Consider the following 17,104-nt stretch of genomic DNA (forward strand, 5'->3'; position numbering starts at 1 on the left):
CGGGATGCGCGCTGCACTGCTCTCTCGGCTCACGTGGCGGTGCCGCCTCTCCTCGCCGCATGGCGCCCTCCGGCCGGCAGGGGGCGCTGTTGCAAAGAGCGGCGGCCAGGCGGCACCTCCCGGCGGGACGGCGCCAGGTGCGGTCGAGGCGGCGGCGGCGGCGGCTCCGGGCGCGGGGCAGGTGGGCCGGGGTCCTTCGGTTCGGTTCGGCTCGGTGCGGTTCGGTGCCGTTGTGCGGGGACGGGAGCCGGGTCTGGGTGACGCTGTGTGGGGAAGGAAGCGTGGGCCCGGTGTCTCCGCACAGACTTGAGGCCCTGGGTTCGGTGCCCGCACGTGGAACGGCGGCCGGTCCCACGGCCCCGTCCCGGTGCCGTGTAGTGGGGGCGAGGCCCGGCTCTCCTGACCCCGCACGGAGAGATAGCGGCCCGGTCCTGCCGGCCCCGTGCCGGGGAAAGCTCCATTTGGGCGCCCTCGCAGAGGTGAGGCCCCGTGTCCCCGCACGGAGGGATGCGGAGGGCTGGGGTCCCCACGTGGGATGAGGGCCCCGTGTGGGGGCAGGCCGCGGCCCCAGGTGAGAACCCGTTCCTGGTGACCTGATACGTGGGGGGAGAGCTGGGATGGATGTCCCCACGCAGAGCGAGGGCCCCGGTGCCGCTGTTCCCTACCTGACTTAAGAGCCCGTTTCCCAGCGGAATGGAAAAGCCAGGCCCCGGTGTCCTCTGTGTGGGGTTAACAGCCCGGTCCTGGTGTCCCTGTATGGGCGGGGAAGGCCGGGTCTGGGGTCCTGGCACGGAATTAAGGCCTCGCTCCTGGTGTCTTCACATGAGGTCACTGCCCCGGTCCTGGTGTGCCCGCCGTGCCCCATGGCCTCACATGGCAGGAACCCCGGTCCTGGTGTCCCCACGTGAGAGGCTCAGTCCCGGTGTCTTTGTATGGGGAGGGAAGCCCGCTCCCGGTGTGCCAAGGCCTCACAGCTCTCCCTCCCACCCTTAGCAGCTCAAGGACCCTGCAGGACACCGGGAGCAGAACAGCTGCCGGCCTCAGCCTGTCCTTTGGAGCGGGACATGGCCTCCGCGCTCCCCGGCAGCTGCCTCTGCTCATCCAGCCTCCCTCAAGCACCAGGTGAAGCCGTGCCAAGCAGCACCGCCAGCATCTCGCTGTGGACGGTGGTGGCTGCAGTGCAGGCGGTGGAGAAGAGCGTAGAGGCCCACGCCTCCCGGCTGCTCAACCTAGAGCGAAGGACGGTAACCACTGAGAAAAAGTACTTGGACTGTGAAAAAACAGTGGTGGATTTTGGGAACCAGCTGGAGAGCAAGCTGACCGTGCTGGGCACTCTCATCCGGGAGTACGGGCAGCTGCAGCGGCGTCTGGAGCACATGGAGAACCTGCTGAAGAACAGGAACTTCTGTGTGTTGCGTCTGCCCTCCGGCCTCAAGGTAACAAACTGCACCCACAGGGTGGTGAGGCACTGGAACAGGCTGCCCAAGGAGGCTGTGGATGCCCCGTCCCTGCAGGCATTCAAGGCCAGGCTGGATGTGGCTCTGGGCAGCCTGGGCTGCTGGTTGGCGACCTGCACACAGCAGGGGTTGGAGCTGGATGAGCATCGTGCTCCTTTGCAACCCAGGCCGTGCTGTGATCTGGATGTTCCCTGTGGGCACTGAGTGTGCCCCAGTGCTGGTGGCACCTGGTTGAGGTTTCCCAGGAAACCCTTTATTTCCCCAAGCACATCAGCTGCCTGTGAGGAGGATGTTTTACTGTGCTAGAAATGCAAATACAACTGGGGGTGGTTGTTTGTACGTGTGTTCGAGTTTATATTTACTCGAATCTCTTTGCAAAAGGACAGATGGTTACTAAATCCCCATAAAAATAACACTGAAGGAAACAGAACGGTGAGAAACTGGCAATATGCTTGCCCTGAATTAGCACAGAGGAAGAAGATTCTTCAGACTGAGGATCTGAGTCGTAACGATGCTTTGAGGCATAATTTCTTTTGTCCTTTCAGCACCTGATGCACGGTAGCAGTGATAAATAGAAATGCAGAAGTTCTCTCTTTTCAGTGCTATAAGGATGGCAGAGGTATCTGCTTCAGGGCTGAGTTTGTGACTTTTACAATTGCAGGCCCCAGAGGCATCTGAAAGTGACACGGCTTGCTTTGCTGAGCAAGAGTGGGAGAACCTGGAGGAATGGCAGAAGGAGCTGTACAAGAACGTGCTGAGAGGGGACGGTGAATCTCTGAACTCTCTGGGTAAAGAATGCTTTTAAAGTCAGTTCTGGGTGCTTCTGGGTTGGCTGCCGTGGGGAACTTTCCTGCACTCAGGAGCCAAAGCTGTAGAAGCACACAGAGGTCTGTGCCTGCTGCCAGCATGGAGCACAGCTCGTGTTGCATCCAGAGCCTCAGCGCTCAGTGGAGTGGGAACTGGCTGCTGACTCTCCCAGAGCCCTGCTGTGTGCCAAGCCCAGCCTACCAGCCCCTTCCCTCGGGGCTCTGGGTGTTTTTGATGCTGGGGTGGAGTTGGCTGCCCAAGGTGGGCCGTGCAGAGCCCCCCGTGCAGTGGGCTCTCACTGGATGGTGTGTTTTGGCCAATGGAGCTGTTCTGGGGCACGCAGCTGCTGCCAGTTCTGTTTGAAGAGGTACATTCCTCCCCGTGACTACTGTAGGCTTGGCTTGGCACCTTGTTCCCTCTCCTGTCACCTGCAGCAATGAGAGCAGTTTGATGCAGCACAGAAGCATTAACATTTCTGTTTCTCAACAGATTATGCAATCTCCAAACCTGACCTCTCGTCCCGGCTTCAGAGAGGAGAAGTGCCCTGCAGTGAGGTGACCTCAGGACAGAAGGAGATTCCTACAGAACCGAATGCAGGCAAGAGATGAATTGATGGCATTTTTTACCCTTGGGGATAATGAGTGTGTGGTGCTGTCCCCAGACAGAATATGCCAGGTGATGGTCCTAATTTACTATGAAAGGAATTTCTCAAGGAGAGCAGGCTGTGGGTTTGATCTTTTCCATTAGCAGAATATCTGTTGATTAGATCTGATGTGGGCAGCTAAGGCAGCAAAGAAGGCGTTCAGTGCCATAGAGAACAAGAGCAACTTGAAGGAAGAAAACAGCATTTGGGGGTGTGAAGGGAGCATCTGTGGGGCTGGGGGTCTGAAGGGGTCCTTCTGGGACCGGGTGTCTGCCAGACCCAATGAGTGTTGGTTGGAAAGTGTGTGCCTGGATGTAGCACCGGGGAGGATGCTGTCCTGAAACACTGTCAGCTGTGGGGGAAGAGGAAGCCCCCTCCCTACAGGGCTGAGAACAGCAGGTAGTGCTGAGGAAAGGTTGTGTAAGAAATTGGGGTGGCAGGGAGCAAGCTGGGTGCAGGGAGGGAAGAGCCAAAGCGTGCTGTGATACCCAGTAAGGGAGTTTTTCTCTTGACATCAGCAGACTTCAGCATTCCAGAGCCGAGCTTCGCAGGAGCCCTGAAGCAGAATGAAGAGGTGTGTGCAGAGGAGCAGGAAGCCACGGAGGGTGCAGAGTTCACTGAGCTCAGCGTGGGTGAGTTCTGAGCAGTGCCACAAAGTGCTGTGCCACTGCAGAGCCGGTGCTGCATGAGGGCACCCCAGATGTTCCCCCTGCATGTGCCGGGCCCTGGGGAGAGAGCAAGAGCCGTGCTGAGGTTGAGAAAGCGGACTGAAATGTTATGGACAGTTTTACGTGTAGGAAGATTGAAGTGATGGGTAGACGAGGCGTTTCTGATAGTTTTCCCTGGAATTTCTTCTGCCTGGTGGTAGCAGTCTCAGAGGAAGGAGCTGTGCTGTCCCTCAGCACATACCTGAGGGCTTGATACCAGCTCTGCAGTCATTTCCTTGTTTCATACTTTCTCCCTCACTCTCAGTCCTGGTCTCTGTTTCTTCTTGTGCTTCATCAGAGGCATCCAAAGGTCTTGTTCAGTTTTTGTTGGTATTTGCCCTGCTGTGAGTGCTCTTTTTCACGTCCACCCCGTAGTGTCACCTCTGCATGTTGTCACCTTGTTACGTACACATCCAGAGCAGCACATCTCGAGTCAAAAATTGGGAGTGTTGATGTGTTCCCCTTCAACAAAGAGGCTGCACAGGGGGGTCACCACATCCTGGGAGGAGAGGGAAGGTGGATCTCGTGGAAAGGGCCGCCACTGTCTGAAGAGCGTGAAATACTGGGACGTTGGTGTATGGAGGGCAGCAGATGCAGTGGGAAGCAAAGTCCTACCCCAGGTTCATGAGATCTTAGCACCTGGGAGGAGGAGGACAGCTGGAAGCAATTTTGGAAGCTCTGGGCAGCGCTGAAGCGTGTGCTGTCTTGGAAGGCAGCGCTTCTCTCTGCTCCCTCTGTTGTGGCTTCTGACACTCGCTGCTCAGCCAGCTGAAAGGGCAGCACTCCTGTGCTCTTCACTCGTATTCTGTCTTGTTTGAGTCCTCCAGTTGACTCGATTGGTACAGCAGTGTTTCATGCTCCTGCTAAGAGGGGCCTGTTTGATGCAAGGGTGGTAGGGGAAGGACGGGCGTTTTAGAAGCATCTCTGTCTCCCGGCAGTGAATGTCCCCTTTGTTTTTCTCCTCAGTTCCAGCTGATGAGGTGATAGCATTCAAAATAGAGCAGCTGGACTCTGATGAATGCCTGCAAAGCTCAGAGTGTCCCACAGCTTTATCCGGGGAATCGGAAGACGTGGTTTTCCAGAGCGCCAACGAGGTGCTGCCCTTTGACAGTCAGTACAGCTCTGCTGTGCCCCTGGGAAACCAGAGCATGAGCAGGTCGGTGCCATCTGCTTCTGGGGAAGGTGATCTTGGTGAAATCAACACCGTCACGTTCTACAGGCAAGAGTATCCCGAGGAGAGGCCTCACTCATGTGTTGCGTGTAGGAAGGGCTTGTGTCTGAAGAAGATGCTGATGATGCAGCAGCAGAATTACAGCACGCTGTGTGGCAGTGAGCCCGCTGAAGATGAGAACATCTTTATCCATCAGCCTCACCAGCAGATCCACGTTGCCACAGAGAGCTTCAAGCAGAACCCGAAGGTAAAAGCTCCCCCAGCCACAAACAAGGCACGTGGCAGCTCCAGGTGCATGAAGAGCATCAGCAGCAACCGCAGCAAACCGGGGCACCCACAGGGGAAGCCTTACAAGTGCAGCAAGTGTCAGGAGTGCTTCTCCCAGAAGAAAACCCTCATCGTCCACCAGCGCGTGCACTCGGGCCGGAGCCCGGGGGTCCTTTGGTGCTCGTACTGTGGGAAGACTTTCAGCCATCCCTCCAATCTGATCCGGCATCAGAGGATCCACACTGGGGAGAGACCATACCAGTGCAACGAGTGCTTGAAGCGCTTCACCCAGAAGCAGCACCTCCTTCAGCACGAGAAGATCCACCTGCGAGAGAGGAACTGCGCCGTCAGGAGTCACACGAGGGAGGCACCGCTATAGGGCTTCTAGGTTGTGCAGGGCTCACGTGGCCCTACGGCCCCCGGGCGAGGAAGGCAGGAGAGGACAGAGTCTCTGCTGCTCGGCATCCAAGTCTCTCTATTTATCATAAAGTAGAATTAGGATCCACCACGGCATGACTGCCCTCTTCTTCGTGGTGGTGATGATGCGATACCTCATAGTTAGCTGAAAGTCTCTTAAGAACAAAAGTGTGTCGGGTCTCTCCAGGTTTGAGTTGTTATTTGAACTGGTTACAGCAAGCAGCTGCTTTTCACCTGGAGTTTCCCTCCCTGCATTCCTTGATGGATTTCTGCTGCGCTCAGTTTCGTGGGCAAGCTTGAGTGACATGTTTAAAGGACTCCAGGATATTAAAGACATGCACGAGAGGAAGTGTCACTGATGACTTGCAGGGAGACTCTGGGTTTGTACTGCAGTGACAGGGGAATTCCCTTTTTGTCTTGCTTCTGAGCACACCTAATAGAGGCAGCATTGCCCAGGCTCCTCCTGGTGCCTCTTGGACTCCCGGTGGAACTGAAGGGAGAAACAACTGATAAGCCAGAGGCAGTGCTCAGCTGTGCCCTCAGGCTGAAGTGAGCGCTGGGATGATGTTCTGTATCTGCCCCTGCATTAACACTTTTTCCTTTGTCTTTATTGTCCTCATCTCTCTTTCCTCCTGCTAGCGTGGGGTACGTATGCTCTTCTGATAGTAGAGATGGGCTTTCATTATATCCCAGAAGGAAACGCGTTCGGCCAACAGCCCCAATACATCGTGCAGCTTCAGGGCTCTCAGCGCTGCCTGACCTGGCTTAAAGCTGCTCTTTGATCTCCCTATCGCCCACAGGGCTTTTGAAACCTCTCTGCCACTTCCTGGTCCCCAGGTGCCCACTAGGACAGGTGCATGTGGCTGGCTCGTGCTTGCAGGGACAGAAGTGTTCCTGGGCAGGTCTGTTAGCTGGAAGCTCTTCTGGCCCAGCAGTGAGCTCTTTCCAGGACCTCGCTGTTCAACGCCACCTGCCCTGACGTTGGAGCACAAGACAGCAGTGCTGCTGTGCCTGTTGCAGCCAAGCGGCGAGGCAGCTCCAGGCTCTGGTTTAGGCTAACCTGATTCCTGCAGAATCTGGAGCAGGTCAGGGTGAGCCTGTGTGAGCCTGTGTGAGCCTGTGTGAGCCTGTGTGAGCCTGTGTGAGCCTGCTCACCCGCAGGAGTGGCACAGAACTCTGCTGCAGGAGCGTCAACCGCTGCAGGCATTTCCCTGACACGTCTGCCCGTGGCCTCTTCTCATCCTAGTGCTGCTGAGGTCTTTGCTTTCTGACGTGTCCGAGCAGCTCTGTGTGTGGTGAAGCCTCTCTTTGTGTACTCACCTATTTTTTTCCCCCCAAAATATCTCTGGGGACAGCCAGTGTTCTGTGTTTTGTCACTTGTCAGCGTTCAGTGCCCGCTCGGTACCACGAAGCACTGAGCACCAATTTTGCTTTGCTGTGCAACATGCTAAGCAGAATCTCTTGGCAGTCAGCAGCAGAAGGCATTTGACATCCAGACAATCCGTTTGGGCCTGTTCAGTAAACTGATCCGTCCTCCAGTGCTTCCTGCTGACAGCTGCTCAACTGCTTGTTTCCTCCTTTTCCTTGCATAGACTGTGAGCCCCCAGGGCAGGGAGCACGTTTCTGTCATTTGCAAATGCCAGTTCAACCTGCAGCAGTAGATACTTGATTTTTTTTATTACCATAACATTAAACTTGAATGGATGAAAGCTGTGAAGCCTTAAGCACTTCTTTTTTTTTTGGGTCTTTTTGAAAAGCACTTTTCCTGCTTGCTTGGCCCCCGGTGTGTGTCCATAGGGAAGGGCTGTGTGCATGGTCACTGAGCTCTCAGGGGTCCTGCTGTGTTTGTAGCACCCTGCCTCACTGATGGGAAGACACACACCTACCTTGCATCACAAACACAATGGAGTTGTGGGTTTTGATTGCATTTTTTGGTTGGTTTTAATGCTGCAGTGGAACCTGAGCAGGAGAGCTGATTTCCATGTGTGTGTATCTGAGATTCAAACGGTGTCACAGTGCCAATAGCACCTACAGACAGGATGGAAATTACTCATTGTGCTGTTCTTACCCTGCAGGCAAACCAAGTCAGTGCTGCCATCAAAAAGTTTTCAGCAGCCACAGGATTGCTGAAGGATTCGGTCATCAGGGGGAAATTCTTTACCCAGAGAGTGGTGAGGTGCTGGAACAGCTGCCCAGAGAGGCTGTGGATGCTCTGTCTTTGGAGGTGTTCAAGGCCAGGTTGATGGGGCCCTGGGCAGCCTGGTTTAGCATTAAACGTGGAGGTTGGTGGCCCTGCATGCAGCAGGGGGTTGGAGATTCGTGATCCTTGAGGTCCCTTCCAACCCTGGCCATTCTGTGATGCTGTGATTGCAGCCATCATCAGTTTGGCCCATTGGAGTCGAGGCAGAGCAGGATTATTCTGGGATACAAAGGTGGAGGTGCTGTTGCATGAAGCAGCAGCGGTGCTCTGTGATGGCAGCAGCCTGAATCTTGGCTAGGATCACTTTTGTGGGTCATTCTACAAACCAACAACTACAGGCAACTTTTATGTACTGTTATGGCGTGGTACAAAAGGAGACAGAAACAATGGAAGTGCAGTGTTGCCACCTCTGCTCCGTGTTGCACTGCTGTTGTGTGAAAAGTTGGTTGTTTCAGTGTCACAGGATCATAGAACAGCCTGGGTTGCAAAGCAGCACGATGCTCATCCAGCTCCAACCCCTGCTGTGTGCAGGTCGCCAACCAGCAGCCCAGGCTGCCCAGAGCCACATCCAGCCTGGCCTGGAATGCCTGCAGGGATGGGGCATCCACAGCCTCCTTGGGCAGCCCGTTCCAGTGTGTCCAGCAGTGTGGGCTGGGAAGGATGACACCATCCTGACAGCACTCCCCTGATTTTGATGGGGAGGTTTCACATGGTAGCTGCTGCTGAAGCTCTATATTTCATCACTTACTGATGCCACCTTTGATAATGCAGATGAAGCTGTACTTCGTGCAGTGAGTCATAGTTTCCCTGCTTGAGCTGAGCTCTTGTATTTCAGAGATCAATATGTGTATTTATAACAGATCACGGAGCTATTTTGAGCTTTGTGCTGCTTCCATTTTAAAAATTCAGCCCTGAATCCAAGAAGAAATGCCAAGAGGCACAGGAGCACACTGATCTTCCAAGGAGAAGAGAGGAATCCTTCCCGTACGCAGACGCAGCGTTGCTTAAAGGATGGATCAGAAGCTGCAGGGAAAGGCCAGGGAAGATGCAGGAGGACGTATTTCAGGAGCATGAGGTCTTCCACGTGCACCCTGAGCTGCGCTGTGGTTTGTTCACTGCAGAACCTTCTGCTGTTAGAGCTGCTTCAGATGCAGCTCCACGTCTCTGATTGCTTCACCGCTTCAGATCTGCTTGGTGAAAGCCTCTCTGAGCGTTGTGCCTCATCGAGGCAGGAATTATTTGCGTGCCATTGCTGCCACTTCAGTTTTGGAGAGGCACACCGGCATCCAAGCTCCTATGCACCAATTAAACAGAAGACATGAGAGCGTGTGTAGGTGCAGAGAAGGCCCTGTCCTCTGGCAGCCCTCAGCAGCAGGACCAGAACAACGCACGAGCCACACAGCTGCCTCCATGTCCAGCTGGGGTGGGCCGGACCCTTTGGATGTGCAGGAGGAGAGTTTCTCTGCTCCAGCAGCCCTTGGTAAGGGGCCCATGGAGGCCATGCTGGAGGAGCCCACCTGGCTCTGGTGGCACAGCACCACATCTTTGGCATCACAGCACAACTCTCGGGCCGGGAGCAGCTGCTGCCATCCACACAGACACATGCAGTGTGTTTGGCGCTGTCCGCACACGGCATCCTTGTCTCTGTGTTGGAGATGTGGATTTGATGGATGGGCCATTTGGTGGGTGAGGAATTGGCTGGTGATTGCACTCAGAGTTGTGGTCAGTGGCTCAATGTCCATGTGGAGATGGGTGACAAACGGTGTTGGGACCAAAAACCATCTCATGTCTTTGCAGCTTTGCTGATGACACCAAGCAGTGTGCTGCAGTCTGACATTGGAGGGAAGGGCTGCCCCCCAGAAAGGGCTGAGATCAGGCCATGCAAACCACCTGTGCTCCAAGAAGGCCAAGTGCACAGCGCTACAGCCAGGTGAGGGCAATGCCAAGCACAGACATGGACGGAGCAGCGCTTGGATTGAGTGCAACCACGAGGAGGAGGACTTGGGGCTGTTGGGGGATGCAGAACTGAATACAGGTGTGCTTACAGCCCGGAAAAGCTGCCTGTGTCCTGTGCTGCACCGAAGCAGCGTGGCTCTCATCCCCCAGTGCTGTGCTCTGCTCAGGGGTTGAGGTGAGGAGGTGATGGTTCAGGGCTTATGATGGAGGCACCTCCGTAGGGACACCTGCATGAAGTGGAGGAACTCGGGTGTTTTTGGCCTGACTGTGCACATCTCCCATTAGTTTGGTGCTCCTTGGAAGGTTGGCAGAGCAAAGCCATGGAGGTGACACCCCAGATCCCAGCTGGATCCCACAGCAGTGATGTCTGCTGTGCTGTGGCCGTGGTGGCACCACGGAGCTCCTGAGAGGAACCACAGGCACAAGGATGGGCCCGGGCTCCTTCAGACCCGCAGACCCGCAGTGTGGCTGAGGACGGGGACCCTCGGGGTCCCTCCGGGTCCCCCCAACCCAGCAGGGCCCCCCAGAGCACAGCGGGGTGGGAGCTCCCCGAGGAGGAGAGCCCGCAGCCGCCGTCCCCGCGCAGAGGGGCAGCTCCTGGGCTGCAGTTCGTGCCGCCCCCGGCAGCGCCGAGCACAGCGCGGCTCCGTGCCCCGCGACCCCCCGCCGGGCTCCGTTCCCCGCTCCGCCCTCCCGGCACGGCAGCTCCGCCTCCCGGTGCGGGGCGGCGGCAGAGGGCGCTGCGGGGCCGGCCGGGGTTGCGGGCCGCTGTTCGTACGGCCAATGGCGGGGCCGCTGCTGGGCCGGGCGGTGTCGGCGCGGCTGCTCCGCCTGGAGGGCCGCCTGGCGCGGGCGGAGCGGCGGCTGAGGCTCGCGCTGGCGCTGCGGGGCCGCGTGCGGGCGCTGGAGCGGCGATTGGAGCCGCCTCGGGGAGCGCCGCGACGCGGGGACGGAGCGGAGGGTGCGCGGCGGCGCCGGGGGCTGCGGCCGAAAGGACGGGGAGGGGAGCGGAGCCGCCGCGGAGAGCGGAGAGCGGGAGGAGATCGCGGCTCCGCGCTGCGGGAGCGGAGGGCGGCGGGGGAGGCAGCGCTGCGGCGCGGCACGAGGAACCGCTGTGCGTCCGATCAGAGCTTTGGGAGATGTGGCCGAGGGATGCGGGCGGGCCTCGCTCAGGAAGGGGCGCAGCCAGAGGTTCTGCTGGGCTTAGAGTTAGTTTCGGATACGGGAGCTGATGTTGCCTGAATTCCCCACGCAGAAGACGGCGGTGTCTGTGTTAAGAAGGAGGAAGAGCCGCGCGCAGCGGCGCAGGAGGAGCTGGAGGCTGCGGGAGCGGAGCGGGAGCCGTGCCCAGGTGAGCAACTGCGTGCCCCGGGGGGGAGAGAAACGGAGCCGCTGCATTCCAGGCCTTGTTGGGTTTTTTCTTCTCTTCTCACGCATTCCAAAGCTTTGCTGGAACTCCTGCAGGTTTTGAACAGAGCTGGCAGTCCCGGCTGCTCGGCGGCGTTCCGTTGCTTTGGTGGCACTGCTTTGCCTCGCTGAGCAGCTGCTGTGCTTTGGAGCTGGCTGCCCTCACTCCATACAAAGGGCAGCACCTCGCTCTGTTGGCGCTGACAGTTTTATTTGGTCTCCAGCTTTGGGATTTTTAGAGGCTCCTGTGAGGTTCTGTGAATAAACCAGGCTTATGGGAGCCTGTGTAAAATCTAGGGTTGGCTCGTGGGGGAAAAAATCAAATCAGAACAGGTCTCAGCCTTGTAACGTCCTGAACTTGAGCGCTTCTGGTAGGCTTGCTGTGGGCTTTCCCCTTTACAGAGCCAGCATTCTTTGAGCCTGAAGCTCCAGGTCAGACCAAGAGAGGCACAGAGGTGTACGACAGGGAGCTGCCCGGCACAGCGCATGAAGACCTGCCAGGAGATGCAGGTGAGGATTCCCAGTACAGCTCCCGCTGTAGGAATGGCCCCTCAGTGCCTCCTGACCTTTTGTCTCCCCCGAGGCTTTGTGGGTGCTTCTCTGATCTTTGTGAGCTCCCAGATCTCCTCTGCTTCGTGTCTTTCTCCGGTGTTTCTCAGTTGTGTACGTTTTCCCCAACAAACAGAGTCGCAGAGCTGCGTGACTGCGGTCTTGTCGTGGATTAAACGAGAGGAGGAGCCGCACTGCCCCGAGCAGCAGGGCTCAGAGAAAGAAGAAATCCCTGCAGAGCCAAGTGCAGGTCGGTCGTGAATTTCAGCTGAGATTTCTTGGGATAGTGTGTCTAATTTAAAGTGTTTTTTCATCTATTAAAATTCATGGCCTTATAATGTAAGCCATTAAAGAACAGGTGCAAACTTCAGTCTGCCAGCTGAGGCTTGTTCACAAAGTAGGTTCTGTGCTTTCTCTCCCCCAGCAGCCTCAAACTGTCCCAAAAGCTGCCTTGGATTGTGGTTGAGGGGCTGTTAGGGGACAGAGGCACATCTCTGGATCCAGGCTCAGCCTTAGGGAAGCTTTAGCTGCACCAATCTGCACTGGGATATTAACTGCAGTCTTGTGGAGCACAGCTCCGGAGTGCAGCTCCTGACTGGGTGATTGAAGAGGGGATGCATCATCTTTAAGTTATTTAGGCGTGGTAAAGTTACTGTAGAGTAAATTAGACTCTCAGTCCTCCAGTCACCTTATGGGAGCTGCCTCCCTGCATGGTTCTACCCCACAGAAACAAGGAGTCATCCAGGATATTGGCTTGGTGGAAGGCTGGATCAGCTCTGCCTACACCTTTCCGTAGAGATTCCTGTTCTGGCTGCTCTAAGAGTCCTCAGAGCACAGCAGGAGGAATAAGAGCTTGGGATGTTCGTGCAGCGTGGATGGTGCTGGTCTCAGTCGGCCACCCATGGCCCTTACAGTGCTCAGTGCAGGAGCCTTTCTGCAGCAGCTCTGAGCAGTTGGATGGGACACAGGTCTCAGGGGACAAAAGAATCACGGAGCATGAGAAGCCTGAGCTGAAGACTACTGAGGAAAACTAGTCTGAAAAATGAGACACTGGAAACTTTAATTCTAGATAGAGGAAAATTGCAGAGCAGTGGAACGAGAGGCAGAGATGAGTGGGATTTGCTTTGTCTGGGGTAAATCTAGAGCTGTGCCTAAGCTGCTGAGTTGCCCGGCACCTTCTGGGATGGATTGTTAGGAGTCAGAAGAAAGCAGGAGGGCTTTCTGGAGGACAGGCAGCTGTCAGCTCTGGCTGCTTTGTGCCAGCAGCACTGGGATCAGCTCCAAGTCACGGGAGCCTTCCTCTTGCCTCAGCACTGCTCTCAGCTCTCCCCGCAGCAGCCCAGCCTGCAGAGGCAGCAGCTCACATACAAGGAGGGGTTGTGCACACTGAGCTGTTTGCCTGGCTTTGCTGCCTCAGCGTGGACCTTTGCTTCTTCAGCTGTGCAGTGGAGCGCAGAGCTGCGGTGCTGTCTGCCCTGTCGGAAACACAGGGAACTCAGGCTGACACGTCAGAGAGCTGAATGAGAGCTGAAGGGGAGGTGTCACATTAGTGATTATTCACCTAGATTTGAATTGCAAAAAGGACCATTTGTTCTCCAGGAGGTTTTGTTTCAGTAGAACACTGGTTTTTCCCTCTCCCTCATATTAAAGCCTCCCATCTTACTGCCTCCATCCGTCGGTTGGCACCGTGCAGCCGTAGATGAGGCTTCTGGATACCATTAAGAGATTTCCTTAACTGAAAGACTGTGGAATCTGTCTGTTTCAGTGCATGATGAGAACAGAAGGAGGGACTGCCTGGCTGACAGCTCTGTAAGCACGATGTGTGACTCCGACATGCTGGAGAGACCTGAGGAGAAGTTTCACGAGGATCCCGGCTCCGCGTTGACGTGGGAAAGTCAGTGGAGCTCAGAAATGATGGAAACAACCACCAGCAGGAATGGCTTTGGGGGTGATGCTCAGTACGACCGAGCCTTTGGAGAACAACTGGATCTCTTTATTGCTCAGCCAAATGATGTCAGAAAGAGACTGTGCATGTCCAGCAGGTGTGAGAGGAACTATATCCAGCAGGAGCATCTTCCAGCTCTGCAGGGAGCCCAGGAAGAGCTGCTGCCAGTCCCCAAGTGTGAGAACAGTCCCATGGAGGCGGCCTTCCAGCACCCAGTGGATGCTGCAGGGGAGAAGTTTGAAGGGCTGCCAGCCAAGCCTGTGCCAAGCAGTGCAGGTAGAACCAGGCTTCGTGAGCACAACGGCCTTTGCAGAGAGGAGCGGCCGTCGATGGGGAGTGGAGGGAAGCTCCCTGCAGAGAATTTGCTATCCAGCCCCTGCGAGGCCGACCCGCGGGACGTGTTGGAGGCGCCCAGGGGTGGCTTAGCGAGCCAACAGCAGAGCCAGGGCAGGGGGAAGTCCTACATATGCAACGACTGTGGGAAAAGCTTTGTTTGTCACTCCTGGCTTGTCCGACACCAGACCTCTCACACGGGTGAGAGGCCCTACAAGTGCTCCGAGTGTGACAAAAGCTACAGGAGGAAGGATTATCTCTTAAAACATCTGCGCCGCCACTCGGGAGAGGGGCTTTTCCCATGCCACCTCTGCAGCAAAAGGTTCGTACTCAGGAGGAGTTTAATTAAGCATCAGGAAAGCCACGTGCAGAGAACACATCAGACTGCCAGCTGGCCCTGCGCAGAGATCAGGGAATCCGTGCTGCACTCCAGATAGGAAATCGTGCCCTGCTGTGGGCAGCCAAGCAGGTGCACAGCGGGGTCTTCCAGCTCAGCACTGAGCTGAGGTGGCTGTTGGATGGCAGCTCCCTGCATGGGGAGGGGAGAACATTGGTGTTTATTTTCCACAGAGTGCATCGGGGCGATCTCTGGAGCTGCCTGACAGCTGCAGGGCAGTTGGACCGATGGCCTTCAGGGGTCCCTTCCAACCCTAAGGATTCTATGCCTTGCTATGGGATACGCAGGAAATCTGCAGTGCTCACAGCTCCTGAACCCACTCTGGAGAGAATTAACATCGACACAGAGCGCTGTGTGAATGCTTTGAGCTGGAGGACATCCCAGATGTCATCCCATGGCATCTCAGAGTCTGGGAACGGATCTGTGGGTGACTTCAGTATCCTGTACTGAGCACAGGGAGCCGTGTGAGCTGAGGAGGGCTGCGTTCCGCCTCCTGTGGTGGTGCAGGGAGTTCCCGTGTGACCCCACAGCACGCTGTGCCTTCTGGGCAGCCTTCAGGTGCTTCTCCGTCGCAGCTCTGGACGGTGTTGTGCAACTTGCTGAGTCCTGATAACAGGCCCTGTAAACCTTTGTAGAACGTCCTCCTCGAGGCGTTGAGTTGCTGCGTTTTTAGGGGGGGAGGGGCGCTCCGGGTCGAATGCGCTGCGACATCGCGTTGCTTTTGATAATAAAGAAGCTTCTCGTGGCTCTCAGTGACGCTGAGCCTCGCAGGGTGGAAATGCAGGAGCTGAGGCCGAATCAGAGCCAGGTTCCCGGCTCCCACGTCCGGCCCGGCGCCGCGCCGCTGTCGTTATGGCAACGGGCCGGCTGTGGGCGCTTCCTGTGACGTCACGCTCGCTCCTCCTCCAATCAAAACGCTCTGCTTTCTCCATTGGCCAGCCTTGGGAGGCCGCGCGGCACGTGCCCACGTTGATTGGCGCTAGTCGCGCGGGGGGGCGGGGCAAAGCAGCTGCAGGCCAATGGCGAGGGGAGACGGGGTGGTGCTTCGCGCACCGAGCGTTCTGATTGGCGCGCACCGGGTCGAGGGGGGCGGTGCGCAGCAAGATGGCGGCGCCGTGGTGGCGGTGAGCGGGGTTGTGCCGGCCGGCCTTCGCACAGCCCTCCTGAGGGCCGCCGGGACGAGCCGCAGCGGCGCCCCGGGCACCCGAAGCATCGGGTTCAGGCCGGGATGTTTGGCTCTGGCCCTTTGTCGGGGCCCCTGAGTGAGCTTGGTGGCGGAACGCGCGGGGTTCCTCACGGAAGCGCCGGTTAAAGAAAGGCGTTGCATTGCGGGAAGTCCGCGCCGCGCGCAGCTGTGTGCGAACGGCTCCTTGAAACTGGTTTAAAAGGTTTTTCCCTTTCGGGCGTTTCGGTCGCTCCAATGCGGTGAAGCTGAGCGCTTCTGGGGGCTGCGGCTCGCGCACAGCTCTTCCCGCTCTGAAATCCCTGGTTTTCCCAGAGAATTGCGGCCCGCTTCGAACTAAAGCAGCTGGTGCCCCTGCTGCCCTCCTTCTGGCGCGTTACTTCCGAGCTGTTCCCATCTCTGCCTTTAATGGCTTACTGCTCGGCGCTGAGCTGCCCGAGTGCTGCCAACAGGGGCTGCGAGGACGGCGCCGTCACTTTCGATGGTTTCCCTCTCCAAAACAAAGCGGTGGATCCACGCCACGGGCCGGGACGCGGGGGCGCCTTCCAGGCACCGGCGGTTGTGGTCAAAGTGCTTTGAGGACGGTTCTTTTGAAATCAACCCCTTAAAAATTAAGAGGAGCAGACGGCTGCTGAAAGGGGCCGTTCCTGAGAAGTTCATCCTGGGGGAGGATGGGAACCGGCTCACGAGGAGCCCTCACAGCCTCTGTGGTGGAATAAGTAATTGAACTCGGAAGCAAAGCCAGAGCTCCTGAAGGTAATCAGGAGATTTCAGCCGCGTTTATTTCTCTTAATAGGAGGGATTTCATGCAATGCCAGTCAAGGAGGCAGCAATGCGGCGTTCAGAGGTTGGTGGCAGAGGGGACTGAATGCATCTGGGAGCTCTCTGTGCTCAGGTTCCAGCTGCAAACGCTGCATGCAGTAGCTGTGAAGGCAAAGTGTGAACTGCTTCTCACCATGGATGTGTGGGTGCTGTGTTTGGGTTCAGACTGCAGCAACAGGGGCCGTGTTCAGCACTGCTCAGCTCAAGAAAGATCCGGATGAATCAAAAGAAATGAATGGCAATATGAGAACACATTTTTAACATTTTGCCTTCAGTCTCTTCTAACATAAAATGTCTTAATCGTCACTATTCGTAGGGCTTTAATTTTTGTTCGCATCACCTTCTGAGTCTTATCAGCAGGGGAAGCTCTTGGAGCCGGATCTGATGGACTGCAGCAGCTCCTCAGAATGTGCTTTAAAAGCACTCTGAAATTTCTTAGGTTTTGATTATTTTATTAATTCAGCAACTGTGGTTTCCAATTCACTGACTGCAGGTTTTTTTACAACTAATTTTTGGCTCGATTGCTTTAGGAAGTCATCAAGTCACATTATTTTAAAGTCATCTTGCTGCTTTCATGCTCCATGTAGAAATGACAGGAGGAGATTGAGCTGTAAGCTCCATAGGTAATGTGCTATGCTAACACTGTTTGAACAGAGGGCTCTCGAGTGTGTTCAGCACAGCACTGGCATTGAATGCTTTCTGTTTTAGGCCTGTGGGACGTTTGGGAACGTGGCAGCACAAGAGGGGAAGAGTGGCAGAAGGAATTGTACGAGGAGGAGGTGATGAAGAGGATTGCAGGTCTGTAAGCACTTGGGGTGGGGGTTATTTTTCCCTTTATTTCTG

The 17,104-nt window shown here is 56.3% G+C and overlaps 1 protein-coding gene across 5 annotated transcripts; it reads left to right on the forward strand.

Annotated features, from left to right (window-relative positions):
• Positions 1-111: 111 nt before the first annotated feature.
• On the forward strand, positions 112-14,996 carry LOC125696386 (zinc finger protein 777-like). 5 transcript variants are annotated; one of them, XM_048951921.1, is made up of 9 exons: positions 112-181; positions 997-1,436; positions 2,119-2,245; positions 2,754-2,861; positions 3,426-3,539; positions 10,881-10,976; positions 11,435-11,542; positions 11,718-11,831; positions 13,347-14,996. In XM_048951921.1, the coding sequence occupies exons 2-9, from the start codon at positions 1,065-1,067 to the stop codon at positions 14,294-14,296; spliced, it is 1,989 nt and encodes a 662-aa protein (XP_048807878.1). In that variant the 5' UTR covers positions 112-181; positions 997-1,064; the 3' UTR covers positions 14,297-14,996. The 5 variants fall into 5 exon arrangements, with proteins under 5 accessions (XP_048807878.1, XP_048807877.1, XP_048807875.1 ...); XM_048951920.1 differs by having other exon boundaries at positions 117-181; positions 994-1,436; XM_048951918.1 differs by lacking the exon at positions 112-181 and adding an exon at positions 191-571 and having other exon boundaries at positions 994-1,436.
• Positions 14,997-17,104: the final 2,108 nt, after the last annotated feature.

The sequence above is a fragment of the Lagopus muta genome, chromosome 7 (genome assembly GCF_023343835.1).
Source record: "Lagopus muta isolate bLagMut1 chromosome 7, bLagMut1 primary, whole genome shotgun sequence".
Classification (NCBI taxonomy): Eukaryota; Metazoa; Chordata; class Aves; order Galliformes; family Phasianidae; genus Lagopus; species Lagopus muta.